The 13,725-nt window shown below is 49.1% G+C and overlaps 1 protein-coding gene across 2 annotated transcripts; it reads left to right on the top strand.

Moving 5' to 3' along the window:
• The first annotated feature begins 3,721 nt into the window (after positions 1 to 3,721).
• On the top strand, positions 3,722 to 13,455 carry WDR5 (WD repeat domain 5). 2 transcript variants are annotated; one of them, XM_075260578.1, is made up of 14 exons: positions 3,722 to 3,828; positions 5,103 to 5,243; positions 6,939 to 7,047; positions 8,290 to 8,363; positions 8,580 to 8,669; positions 9,051 to 9,140; positions 9,482 to 9,565; positions 10,394 to 10,449; positions 10,782 to 10,828; positions 11,057 to 11,132; positions 11,419 to 11,452; positions 11,816 to 11,890; positions 11,975 to 12,062; positions 12,613 to 13,455. In XM_075260578.1, the coding sequence occupies exons 2-14, from the start codon at positions 5,163 to 5,165 to the stop codon at positions 12,711 to 12,713; spliced, it is 1,005 nt and encodes a 334-aa protein (XP_075116679.1). In that variant the 5' UTR covers positions 3,722 to 3,828; positions 5,103 to 5,162; the 3' UTR covers positions 12,714 to 13,455. The 2 variants fall into 2 exon arrangements, with proteins under 2 accessions (XP_075116679.1, XP_075116678.1); XM_075260577.1 differs by having other exon boundaries at positions 5,100 to 5,243.
• Positions 13,456 to 13,725: the final 270 nt, after the last annotated feature.

Below are 13,725 nucleotides of genomic sequence, written 5' to 3'. Positions count from 1 at the left end.
ATGGCAGAGGGGCCTGAAGGAAGCCTCACCTCAGTGCAAGACATAGGAAAGCCAAAAACACACGAAAGACTCCCAGACTATGAGAAATAAAACTCTCTGCTCTGATAATGGTCTGTGTGGAGACAACCAGGCCCTGCCCATCACCTGCCCAATACAATCCCATCAGTGACACATGGCGGTGGCAGCATCAAGCTATGGGACAGGGACAGGACGACTGGTTGTAATGGAAGGAAAGATGAATGCGGCCAAGTACAGAGATATCCTGCAAGAAAACCTCTTCAGAGCGCTCTGGACCTCAGACTGGGCCGAAGCTTCACATTCCAACAAGACAATGACCCTCAGCACACGGCTAAAATAACAAAGGAACAAGTCTGTGACCATTCCTGACCGAACCAGGCAGAGCCCCGACCTCAGCCCAATGGGGCATCTCCGGAGAGACCTGAAAATGCCTCCACCAACGTTCACTATCCAACCTGACAGTACTGGAGAGGATCTGCCAGGAAGAACAGCAGAGGATCCCCAAATCCAGATGGGAAAAACTTGTTGTATCAAGAAGACTCCTGGCCGTACGAGCTCAAAAGGGGCAAATACTCAGAGCAAAGGGGCAAATACTCAGTGCAAAGGCTCCGAATACTTATGTCCGGGGGAGATTTCAGGTTTTCTTTTTTAATAAATTTGCAAAAATCTCTAAATTCCTGGTTTTTCTGTGAAGATGGGGCCGAGTGTCCATTACTGAGAAATAACATGGCAGCAAGGAAACAACAAGGGAAAAATGTGAAGGGGTCTGAAGACTTTCTGTACCCGCTGTAACTTATTGACAATTTTTTATCAAATCTTTCTTGGCGGATAAAAAAACAAAAACAAACATAATTTCTGGCATTGTGTTTTACCTTTTAAATGTTTTTCTGCACAGTGTACAATATAAGTAACGTGACCTTTATTCTGCCGGTCGGTACGGTTACAGAGTGCACTGTACAATATAAGTAACGTGACCTTTATTCTGCGGGTCAATACGGTTACGGCGATACCTCATTTATATTATTATTTTCCCGCGCACAGTATTTTATGCGATACTAATTTTGCCAAATAAAACCCTCTGCCTGTTCGGATCTCTGCGTCACCCTCAGCTCACACGCTGTGGGGCAAGAGCCTTGTTAAGTTTAATTCTTTCCTTAGTGTTTTTCGTTGCACTGTGTGAACACTGCTCTATCTCTGTAATTGAATTTCCGCCACACCCATTTCCTGCACCTCGTTTCCCTCTGTTCATCAAATGGTTTATTTTAGCCATGCCTGTGTGATTGACAGCCTGTCTTCCAATCAAACCTAGGGCAGGTCTTGGGCTTCCTATATACAGGCCATCTGTCCACACAGGCTTGTCCTCTGCCGCCTAGGGCAGTGAGGCAAGCAGGTAGAGGCAGCAGTGGGTTCAGCCTAGGGCTCACTGTCTTGTGCCCCTTTCCCCAGCTACTTGGGAATTGCTTATATTGCAATTCTCTTACAGAAATGCTGTAGAATTTGCTCTTTGGTCTTTTCGTACCCCATGTGTCCTCCTAACACAGGCTTATGTACCAAATCTAACACCACCCTCTGATAGGGCCGGGGCACCACCAATTGCTCAACAATTTCTCCCCGTATTTGGTTCCCCCTATACAGTAGGTCTTGGTTCATGGACATATAGGGGAGCTCCTTATCAGCCCCTGCATACTGGGGTGCACCGTTTATTATCCGAAGATATGCCTCCATGTCGTCTGTAGACGTCACGGCAGCTCGAGCAGCGGTCTGTAGCTTCTGGGACTCTCTTACACCAGTGTACTCTCCTGCCGTCCTCTCGTTGACCAGAGCCTTGTTGAGCAGCATCAGCATCTCCATAAGCCACAAGTTCACCTCCTGCTGCTGACGCCTCTCGGCTTCCCTCAGGGCTTGTTGCTGCTATGCCGGAGTCTGCTGCTGCTGTAGGTTGATCTGGCCAAACTGTTTTACAAAGTCCTCCATGCTTGTGGTCTCCTTTTTAAGCTTTCAGTCTCCTGCAGTTTTCACCCAGGACATAGCAGGGGGGAAAAAATTAGGTGTATATCTTTAAGACTGTGTAACTTGGGTGTGCCCGCATCTTCCACCATATGTGGGGTAGTTAGCGCAGTAGAAGCAGTGGTGTGGACCCGAACAGTCAGAGACAGGGACACAATATCTGTAGTAAAACTAAATTAAAGGGATTCTACCACTAAACTAACATTTTTTCTAATTACCACGTCGGAATAGCCTTAAGAAAAGCTATTCGTCTCTTACCTTTTAGACGTGGTCTCCGTGGCGCCGTTCCTTAGAAATACCGTTTTTAACCGGTACGCAAATGAGTTCTCCGCAGCAATGAGGGAGGGCCCAGCGCTCAAACAGTGATGAGCGCGTCCCCATTGCTGCCCGAGAGCTCTTTCCAGCGCCGCCTCCATCTTCAGCTGCAACCCCGCCTTTTCTGTCTTCCGACGCAGTCCAACTTCCGACGCCTAGGCAGTAGGCTCCTGTATTGAACTACAAGAGCAATACAAGAGCGTAGAAGGCCTCCCAAAAATGGCCACCGGCCGGCCGCAGTAGGCTCCTGTATTGAACTACAAGAGCAAGAGCGGCCACCCAAAAATTAGAAAAAATGTTAGTTTAGTGGTAGAATCCATTTAATAAACCTTCACGTCAGGCACAAAATGAGCAAAATAAAATACAGCCTTAACTTCAGGCAAAACAAAACCTGCTCGTCTGAGTGCTAACTAAACAGAAAATACTAACTGTATGTGGCGCACACCAATCAACCAAAAATAGAAAAATGCCCCTCACAGTGTCAGGACAGACCCAGATGCCTCCTCACTCCCTGGATCTCATCAGTGTAGTGAATACTCTCACCACTGGGGGCAGATGAAAAGGGGACAGTAAATTGGGGGCAGATACAGCATGATATTCAACTAGGGCAAGTTGAAAGGGAATATTAAATGGGGCAACTGGAGGGGGACATTAAACCTTGGGGTAGCTGGAGGGGGACATGTCTGCCTCTAGTTTCCCCCAGTTTAATGTCCCCCTCTAGTTGCCCCCAGGAGGAGAGGGACTTCATTCTGTGGGGTAATTGGAGATGAACATTATAATGAGGGGGCCATATAATGGGTGACTGTAGGAACATTGTACTGCGTGAGGGCACATAGAAAAATGGATGGGAATGGGCGGAGCCCATGTAGAAGTGGGTGGAGGTAAATTTGCCGCGTCGTATATGACGCACCGCACGCACTGTCCCTTGCACGTTGGGCGGTATGAGGCGTCCAGCTCACAGGTTTAGTCTTATCTCCTATAACAACCAATCACAGCGCGGCTTACACTTTTCCACTGCAGGATCAGAAATGAAAGCTGTGCTGTGATTGGTTGCTATGGGAAACATATTGTCTGTGAGGATGTCCAGTCTACAGACTAACTTGTTCCCTACGGGGGCGTGTCCTCCATGATCTCATTAACATATTAAACACCTCCCACGCACCAACAAACCGTCATAGTAGATCAATTGTTCTTGTAGAATAGAGGCATGCGCAGTCTCTTCGCAAACCCTCCCCCCCGCCAACTTTACGAGCATGCGTAGTTTCTTCTTTGTAGCTCGTCCACCGCCATCTGCGCATGAGCGCTTTACCGCCTGAGTTCTGCGCTTGCGCACACGGGTATTACAGCAGTTTTCACGCTTGCGCTTTGTGGCTGGCGTCTGCCTGTGTGCGCATGCGTGTGTAGCGCTCGGTTCCCCGGCCTGGCGCGCAGTCTCCTCGCTTCCAGTGTGTGCGGCTTCAATGAGCTGAGATCAAGGCCTTCTAGCAGGTAACGGGGGAGCGGAGCTCGGTGGCGGGAGGGTGTAGCACGTGGTGGGCCGGGTACTGCTCGGTGCAGCGGGGGCGAGGCCTGCTCCTGTAACGTGTCCTCTGGTTCCTGTGGCCCTTCATTATTTCCTGTTGGCCCCTTATAAAGCAGAGAGTGTTTGTGGTGTGTGTGGCCCCCCCATGTCCTCCCCCATTGGGCTGCTGCTGTATCTGCCCAGGTTCGTCCCCTGTGGTGGATACAGTGCGGACCCCGGGGTCCCACCAACCCAATCTACCTGTCCCGGCGTGTGCCCTGGGTTTCGGGCTGCCCCACCCCGTCTGGTGCATTCTCTGTACCCCGCGGTTCCATTTTCACTTTCTGATTCACGCAGGACATGGTCACGTGACTCCTGGACATTGTCACTATGAGTGAAGAACCAAAACCTTGTGTAGTATATAAACACCTCCCCCAAGTGTAACCGTACTGACCGGTATCCCCACACCCCTCCCTCCTGACCGGTATCCCCACACCCCTCCCTCCTGACCGGTAACCCCACACCCATTTGGACTTCATTTTCCACTTTACTTATCAAAGTCTATAGTGTAGTCATTGGAGAGGAGCTGAAGATTGTCATCTCCTACACCAGTCTTGTAAGAAGGGCCAGGAGTTATCTGGAGGTTCTGGCCGTGTAATAATATAAGTGTGCATCGTAATGGAAGTCTTACAGTAGTCAGTGACTGGCGAAGACTCCTCTATGACCCCCCCCCCCCCCCCACAAACACACACACTTGTTTACTGCTGTGAGGTGTCATTAATAGGGCAGGCCAAAGTGTCTCCTCTCCATGGTGAGCAAGGCACCGAATGGGAATGTGGCAAAGATGTGTCACCTATCTACCCCACAGGGGTACATGGATTAATAATCCCCCCCCAACTGCGTACAAACATTACTTATCCTGTATTATACTCCAGAGCTGCGCTCACTATTCTGCTGGTACAGTCACTGTGTACATACATTACATTACTGATCCTGTATTATACTCCAGAGCTGCAATCCCTATTCTGCTGGTACAGTCACTGTGTACATACATTACTTATCCTGTATTATACTCCAGAGCTGCGCTCACTATTCTGTTATGGTGGATATTGTTCTAGTTCTTTCACCTCCTTCCTCTTATTCATAGGTGTCCTGTGCAGTCTTGTCTCTCTTCCTTCCCCATCCTCCTCTGTGACTATTCTGAGATTTGGGGTGGGGGTCTTTGGTGCTGATGCCTCTTTTGGTTCTGTCTTTGTAGCAGCCTGCCCGGAGGGAGCCGTCGTTGTCCTACATCACGTGATTTGCATCCAGTTTATCCATCATGGCTACAGAGGAGAAGAAGCCAGAGACCGAAGCATCTAAAACTCAATCCACCCCATCGTCCTCCAGCAATCAGAGCAAGGTTAGTGCTGCGGGACATTGGGCTTAAACATGGTGCAGGTATTTCATGTATCTCGCAGGGAGCATTGGGCCGCCAAATTTCTCCCATTGCACAGAGTTCCAGGTCTCACTTCTTGTCCAACAGTGTCACAGTTAAAGGGCTCTAAAATTGGGAAAACTCAATTTAACTCAGCACATCCTTGCATAGACTTTAGGCGATTCCACACTTGCCTTTTGTATGTTAATTGCCTCAGTTTTTGAATGAGCCGCTTTTATCCATATGCTAGTTAGACTCCAGCGAGCACCAGAAGTCTCAGCAAGCGGTGGGAGGAGTCACCAGCACAGCCGCCTCCCTGTTCTCACCTCTCCCCGTGTACACACAGCAGACACTGCTCACTGAGCCTTCTGCTGCTTGCTGAGACTTCTGGTGCTCACTGCTGGCTAATTAGCATATGGATAAAAGCGGCTCATTCAAAACTGAGGCGATTAACATACAAAAGGCAGGTGTGGAATAGCGTAAAGCCTGTGCAAGTATGTGCTGAGATAAAAATGAGTTTTCCCAATGATAGAGCCCCCTTAAGACGTCCATGAAAGGGTTACCAGGGACTTCAATGCTCACTTGGCGTGGGCTTTATTCTGAGATATCTGGGCCGGTTCTGACCCGGGGTCATATGACTGAGTCCTTATCCGCCATGTGAGTCGATTCTCCCCCTTTCTTGTATTCACAGTAACTACCTGTGAAAACGAGAGCAAGCAAAGCAACTCAAGTGGATCAGATACTGGTTCTGGTCTTGTGATCCACCCGAAAATCCAAAATGCGGTCAAAATAGAGCCTGCGAGAAGCATCTAAAGAGTCTCTAGATAAACCACTGACCTAATGTGTATGGTGCCTTATGGCTCTCCCACAAGGGCAGGAGTCTGGGGAGAGAATGGCCAGACATGGTGTGGTGGGTTGAGCATGCCCAGGCCTTCTCGGGAGAGGGGTTGTCAGTGGTCTTCTCCCCATTTGGGGCACACACAGGCGTACAGGAGAGAGCTGCTCTGACTTACACTTGTCATGTGCAGGTTACCTTACGTTGTCGGTATGGGAATATTACAAACCTCTGAAGATGTATTTCCTTCTCAGTATTTCTAGCTCCAGCCTTAGGGAGGGCCATAAATATCAGCTTTGGGACTTGCATCTATCTCGAGAACGGGACCCCTTCTGGTCATGGAAATGGGGGGAGCGGGGCAGGGACTTGTATGGGAATTACAGGAATCGCTGAAACAGTAACTCCTGTATAAGGAAATACAAAGACATGCGTCACCCCCTCCACTATTTGGGGACAGATAGCACCCCATTTCTTAGATAGGGGCAGTTGAAGAGGTGATGTGGTATCTTGTCTGGGTGTCAGTTGGTTGTCAGTTGCTGTGCTGAGGTGTGAGCTGACATGGCGACAAATCCTGCTCGGAGGAAGGTAAGTGTGTCTGTAAGATAAAGGAAGAAGTCTCTGTAATGTAGGGACCTTGTGTGTGCGTGTATATATACTGTATATAGTATAATCTCCCCTCTACTATAGATATATATGTATAATAATATCTTCCCTGTACTAATATACACATATAATATATATCAGGCCTGTCAGCTGTCAGGCCTGTGATCGTCTCTCCTCCGGTTGTAGATTACATCTGTCCTTTGATCCCGCTTTATAACTTTAGTGTTACTTTCATTCCTCAGCCCGCTCCTGTGAAGCCGAACTATACTCTGAAGTTCACCCTCGCCGGGCACACCAAGGCCGTGTCATCTGTGAAGTTCAGCCCCAACGGGGAGTGGTTGGCGAGCTCATGTAAGGATCTGGATATAGGATGTTTGGGGTCACCGCCATCTGTTCACTTGACGTTGTCATCTGCTACTTAGTGGATATGTTTTAGCATTGACTTCATGTAGAGGGGCGCCCATGTACTTGCATCCACTAAACGGTTGGTTGGCTGCCAGGTACGGCCGTTCCACCTTTCCTTTTACGCCAGAGGGGTGACTATGTACACACATCTATAGATACTGTGCAGGGAGAAGTACAGGAAGCCCCCCCCCCCCCCTATAGTATATAGTCCGTGCCTGGATTCTGCTTCTGCATAGTATAGAGCTGCGGACCTCCTGGCAGTGCTGGCCATACACATTACACGACAGCCCTCCGAACCATTATGGGTGTGTATACACTGTCTGCTTATAAGTATTGGGACACTCGTGGTAGAAAATAACATTTATTCCCATACAATAGTTGATAGACCCCAGCAGACACTTCCTTACTAGTGTTGAGCGAGTAATATTCGATCCAATACCTAGCCCTAATCTGCCAAACGCCAACGGGTTAAAGGCTACGAATATTCAATGCGTTTAACCCCTGGGTGTTCGGACGATTACATGCATTCCTATGCCGGCGAGGTATTCGATCGAATACTACTCGCACAACACTATTCCTTACATATATGAGAATATGGGATTGATGGACACAATACTCCCGGATGCCTGGTGAGACTCCTGGCGTATGTGAGACATCGGTTGGATGCGGTTTCTCTGGCCAGCACTCGTCATTGGTCTCTATCTCCCAGTTTCGGGGTCTGCCGACTCGGGGCACATTCCAACAATCACCGTTCACCTTCCACTTCCTAATCACATAGGCCGCTGTCCATTTTGAGTAATTCAGTCTGCTTGCTATGTCCCTTAAGGATCGACCGTTTCTGTGGTCCCCACAATTAACCCTTTCTCGAAATCTGACAACTTTGCACTTCGTGGCCTCTTTCATGCGACTAATGCCAGTGCTGTTTCCTATTTAATGGCAGAAGGCGCGACGTCCATCATGACCATAGATACTGTATCTTCATTTCTATAGGGGTCCACATACTTATTGGTAGACAGTGTAGGGATGTCCGGAGATCTGTAGTGTGTAGGGTGACCCTGGTGTGATCTGTCAGGTACCTGAGCAGAGGGGAGACATTGTGCCATGTCATTAGGTTGTGAGATTGTCCTGCAGACTTGTCACTGGAGCTGATATAGTTTCCTAATTATGTCTTTATTTCCCCCCATTAAGCGGCTGATAAATTGATTAAGATCTGGGGAGCATACGACGGCAAATTCGAGAAGACAATATCAGGACACAAGCTGGTAAGAAGTGAAATCTGTGAGGAGATGACTAGTCTTGGAATACACTGCCCCGGGGACCTCCATATAAACATCCACCTGTGTTCAGCCCAATTACAGGGGCCATTCCTCAGGGGTCTCCATGACTTGGCTTCTCTGTGAGATGTGACTGTTAAATTAAGGCTCGCGGGCGTCTTTAACCCCATAATTCAGTCTGATGTGTCTTTCCAACTCCTACAGGGAATATCAGATGTCGCCTGGTCCTCCGACTCCAATCTCTTGGTCTCCGCCTCAGATGATAAAACCTTGAAGATCTGGGATGTCAGCTCGGTGGGTTCCTGGAACTTTCACTTGTCTATTAGTTTGGGCTAACCCCATTATCTATGGTGGCTCGTATATATGGGCAGTAGAACAATGACCTCTGGCCTGATGGGAGGGTAAGGGGGCATTTCTGTCTGTGACTACCAGTGTCTGCTGGTACAGGGACACTGGACAGGGGTTGTGTCCCAGGCTTGGAGGACCTGTCGCTGGGTGTCCCTCCTGGGCTCTGCATTTAGCCCTATGTACCAAAATGGAGCCTCTGTAACAGCAGCCGGAGGCCCTAAAAGTGGTGGAGTGAGATATTTCTCTGGCAATTTGGGAACCTATACTATGTTCATGGGGTGTTGACTACGTTGGGTCTCCTCCATAATGCTTTTTCTCTTTTTTTAGGGGAAATGTTTGAAGACGCTGAAGGGTCATAGTAACTACGTGTTTTGCTGCAACTTTAACCCCCAGTCCAACCTCATTGTGTCCGGATCAGTAAGTGCCGTTCTGTATTGTCCAGTCTTACATTGTAGCTGGTGGGTCCATGGTCTGAGCGCTGTCCGTGCCCTCAGGCCCCCATGTTGCTTTCCATTGATTAACCTGAGACGTGCCGGTGATGGAGGAGGCGGCAGAGGTTATATTTTCCTCATGGGGGTGGTGAGGGAGGGTCTCAAGGTTCAGACACCTGAATTTCTGTCTGGTGAAGGTTGGGTCTTTATGTCTAACTACATTGCTCTGAATGTGACATTATCTGTGCCTGCTGGGGGTTGTAGTTAGAGACCACAGCTTGGGATCGCCTGTACCCATCTGATCATGTCATCTTAATCTTTCCCCAGTTTGATGAAAGTGTCAGAATATGGGATGTGAAGACTGGGAAGTGTCTGAAGACGTTGCCTGCGCACTCTGACCCCGTATCTGCTGTAAGGCTTTGTATTCAGGGTTTTATTTTTTTTGGTCACCGTACTGCCAGGGCTCCAGCTATCTATCTGATACAAATCAAATCAAATAGGCTTTATTGGCACGTCCGAATAGATATTTGGCATTGCCAAAGCTAGTAAAGTGGGGGGAGGAGTTGGAGTTGAGGGGGAGAGTATGGGGGGGGGGGGTAGCTGATTTGGGGTATAACAGTCTGTGGAGTCTCATCTTCCTCTTAGTTAGTGATACACTCTATTGTATATTACACACTTAAAGGGGTTGTCCCATTAAGGAGACTTATTCGCCATCTGTAGGACAGAGGGTAAGTCTCAAATCATTGGAGGTCTGACCACTAGGTTTCCTAATGATCAAGAGTAGGGGTCACAAAGTTCCTCATGGCTCCTCCTCGCATAAGCGGTTCTCTATTCACTACTATAGGACTGCAGTCTTCAGTGGTTGGGGTCATAGTAATGACGCTTGTCCCCTATTCTGTGTTTATGGAGTAATGGGACAACCCCTTTAATAAATGCCCAGTGATTCATTTTAGTGAAGTGAGCATCTTTACCTGCCCTGGCAATGTATCGCTCCCATCATCCCTGACCCCAGGAGCTGACAATCTAATCTCTATATCACACATACAATGTATCACTCCCATCGTCCCGGGGGTGTCAGGTAATAGTCGGCTTCTTTCCTTGTTTGTGGTTATTTTGGTGTCTGGCATCTCCTTTGTATCAGCAGGTATCAGGTTTCCTTCTCTCGGGGGGGCTTTGTTCTCTGAGGGGGCACATGGGTAACAATCGGCATATGTCATGTTTTTATTTTTACCTTCCCAGGTGCATTTCAACCGTGACGGTTCCCTCATTGTCTCCAGTAGTTATGACGGCCTGTGGTGAGTGTCAGCTCTGCGTTATAATGACATAAAATGTCTTTAGTGTCTGTAGGAAAGCTGGGTGCGGCTATAGTCGCGGCTCCTAGTTGGGGTTGTGGCCCGGTTTCCTTGGTTCCGAACTTGCAGATCACGGCCCAGATATGAGGTATCACTGAGTGAGGGTGAGCTCAGGGTGATGTGTGACGTCATCCAGCTTTCCTAGAGACTGATAAAGCTGAATCTGTAAACCATACAGCGGGGATGACTTGTAAATGTGAAGAGGAAGCTGATGTGTTGCTAATTCTTTTCTTTGTATATCTTAAATATATTTTCCTTTTTTCTCCTCTCCGTAGCCGGATTTGGGACACCGCCTCAGGCCAGTGCTTAAAAACACTGATCGGTAAGTTCTGTGAACGGAGACTTTCTATCAGCGGCTCCTCAGCCCTCTGTTACACACTCTTAGTAATATTGTGCCAGCTTGCAGTCATCCTCTAAGGCTTTGTTCACATCTGCTGAAAACAAAGCCATGCAGTTGTGGAGCCCCCGATACAGGTGTGAATGGAGCCTTAGAGCGTTATGTCAGTCTGTCATCCCCGCGGTCACCGTGTCTCTGTCCTGTCTTCCTCAGATGACGATAATCCTCCGGTGTCTTTTGTGAAGTTTTCTCCAAACGGCAAATACATTCTAGCGGCCACTTTAGACAAGTAAGTAGCGCAATGTGACGCCGGCCACCATTCTGGTACTCGCAACTGATCGGTTTGTTACAATGTATCTGTGCATGGCGTCGGAGGTAGGAGAGAGGCTTGGCACACTGACACATTGTAACAACCCTCCGCTGTGTGGACAGGACTAGGTCTGAATGCGCTTTCTGCAGCGATTAGTAGATTTGTGGGCTGGACCCAATTCCCAGGAATCGCATGATCGCTGCAGGATTGTCCTGGCCACCATCTTACTTTCTGACACTTTGTGTTTCTCCACTTTGTCTTCTAGCACGCTGAAGTTATGGGATTACAGTAAAGGGAAGGTACGTTCTCCACATCTGTTGTGCACTCTAGGCCGGGGCCCCTGGGGGACAGGAGCAGGTATCAGTGCAGATTAATGGCCTTGCTGTGACCTCCGCTGGTAAACACGCAGCAGTGACATCTGCACCTCCCCTCGGGGCCGCCGTTGCTCCTGCGCTCCTCATTATACACTGTTCACACCATGATAGGAGCCTATTAGAATGGCAGGATTGCCGCCAGCACGCTGTATACCGCTATATCCATTGTGTGATTACTTGTCATATCAGATATTTAGATCCCATCCCGTGCCCCTTCCCTCCTGACTACGTCACCACAAATCCTAATGTCTCCTCCATAACTAACCACAATATCCCCATTACTTCCAGTGCCTGAAAACGTACACGTGTCATAAGAACGAGAAGTACTGCATATTCGCCAATTTCTCTGTGACGGGCGGCAAGGTGCGTCGTTAACCCTTGATTATTCTCCCATGAGGGATTGTAAGTTTGTATTTAATTAGTAATTTTGTGTTCCATGTCGTGCAGTGGATTGTGTCGGGGTCAGAAGATAATCTGGTGTACATCTGGAACCTCCAGACTAAGGAGATTGTGCAGAAATTACAGGGACACACAGGTGAGAGCGCCGGATTATGTGGGATAATGGGACGGCCATCTCTGGATTATCATATCAGTAACCCAAGAGGGCGATCGCCCTCCCCAGGGAAGGCATCAATGTCCGAGAGAGCGGTCGTGATGTGACAGTATCACATCAAGTCTTTCTAGTGATGCCCCTGGCTGGGGTCACGTCTTGTAGATCACAATGATGGGGGTGTCCTAACGTTTCCTCCCTCTTTACTATGTGGGGGCCAGTACTGGGGGTGAGCCGGTGTTATACTGTGGGGGGGGGGGGGGTGTCAGTCAGTCATTCCTGGTGATGCCCCTGATGGGGGTCCTGACGTCTCTTCCCTATTTACTATGTGGGGGCCAGTACTGGGGGTGAGCTGGTGTTATACTGTGGGGGGGGTTCAGTCTTTCCTGGTGATGCCCCTAATGGGGGTCTTAACGTCTCCTCCCTCTTTACTATGTGGGGGGGGGGGGGATGAGCCGGTGTTATACTATGGGAGGGGTCAGTCTTTCCTGGTGATGCCCCTGATGGGGGTCCTCACATTTCCTCCTGCTTTCAGATGTCGTCATTTCCACCGCCTGCCACCCTACAGAGAACATCATCGCCTCGGCAGCGCTAGAGAACGACAAGACCATAAAACTGTGGAAGAGCGACTGCTAAGCCCCCTCCCCCGGGCTGAGTATGATTAGACTGTCTCATGGGGGTCCGTGCGGCGCCATCTGGAGGGAGGAGAACGATTTATCCAACGTTTTACTTCATTATTGTGAAATTAGAAGAAATCCGATGACGATGATGAAGATTTCGCAGCCTCAAATGTATTTTCTGTCCTCGCCGGTCCAGCTTTGTCTCTTCCTCCCGTCACCAATGAACAATGAGCGGAGGAGGGTAGAACGTGACCTGCCCGGCCCCCGCCCCTCCCCCACACGGCAGCCATTTTTCTTTGTTGTTGTGGTTGTTTTTAAAGTATTGGATCGCACTTGGGCATAAAGTTCCAGTTTCCATCTTTATCCTGTCTGTACAGTCTGCCCGGGAAGTGTTTACTTGCCTTGTTTTCATGTCTTGTACTCCAGTCACAGCCAGAGCTGCCCTCAGATCTCTTTGGGGTTAGCAGAGACCCCCACCCCACCATATTCTGGGAGGTGTCATGTTTTCCCCATGTCTATGAGACTGTCATACAATGCCTGGTGTATCAGGTACGGTTCATTGCAGCAATACCCACACTGAGCCAGCAGGGGCCATTAGAGAGAGGGCAGCGCCATAGGCCGGAGCTTTGGGTGTGAGTGGAGGACGTGATGTGATTTGTCATGGCTGTGCACCTCTGCTTTTACCGTTGCGCTCTCCGTGTCCTGCCGGTTAACATCTCGGTTTCCTCTCAGTAACATTAAACCATATATATATTTTTTTTATTCATCATTTGTGACCAAAACTTGGGGAGTTTGTGGAGATGCCCCCCGGCCTCGCCGCGCCCCGCTGTCTCTGCTTGTGTAGTTACGTGTCCTGTAGGATCCACCACTGGGGCGGCCCCTGACATCCCCCTCCCCCTCTAAGTGCCGCAGGGGAATCAATTTGGCCCTCGAGGATAAAAGTTGTCGTCCAGTCCTCTGTAAATAAAATGCACTTGTTGCCCCGGTCCTGCCGGTTTTAGCAGATTTTGTTTGTTTTTTGTCTTTTT

This window comes from Leptodactylus fuscus, chromosome 11 (genome assembly GCF_031893055.1).
Source record: "Leptodactylus fuscus isolate aLepFus1 chromosome 11, aLepFus1.hap2, whole genome shotgun sequence".
Lineage (NCBI taxonomy): Eukaryota > Metazoa > Chordata > Amphibia > Anura > Leptodactylidae > Leptodactylus > Leptodactylus fuscus.
The sequence above is the reverse complement of the archived record's forward strand: the minus strand, read 5'-3'. Positions and strand labels throughout refer to the sequence as shown.

What these genes read in the sequence shown, in the direction of transcription:
- WDR5 (XM_075260578.1), top strand. Translation starts at nt 5,163, where the DNA reads ATGGCTACAGAGGAGAAGAAGCCAGAGACCGAAGCATCTAAAACTCAA. An exon ending in GGAGTGGTTGGCGAGCTCAT is followed by an intron (nt 7,048 to 8,289) that starts GTAAGGATCTGG and finishes CCCCCCATTAAG; the next exon opens with CGGCTGATAAATTGATTAAG. An exon ending in ACCTCATTGTGTCCGGATCA is followed by an intron (nt 9,141 to 9,481) that starts GTAAGTGCCGTT and finishes ATCTTTCCCCAG; the next exon opens with TTTGATGAAAGTGTCAGAAT.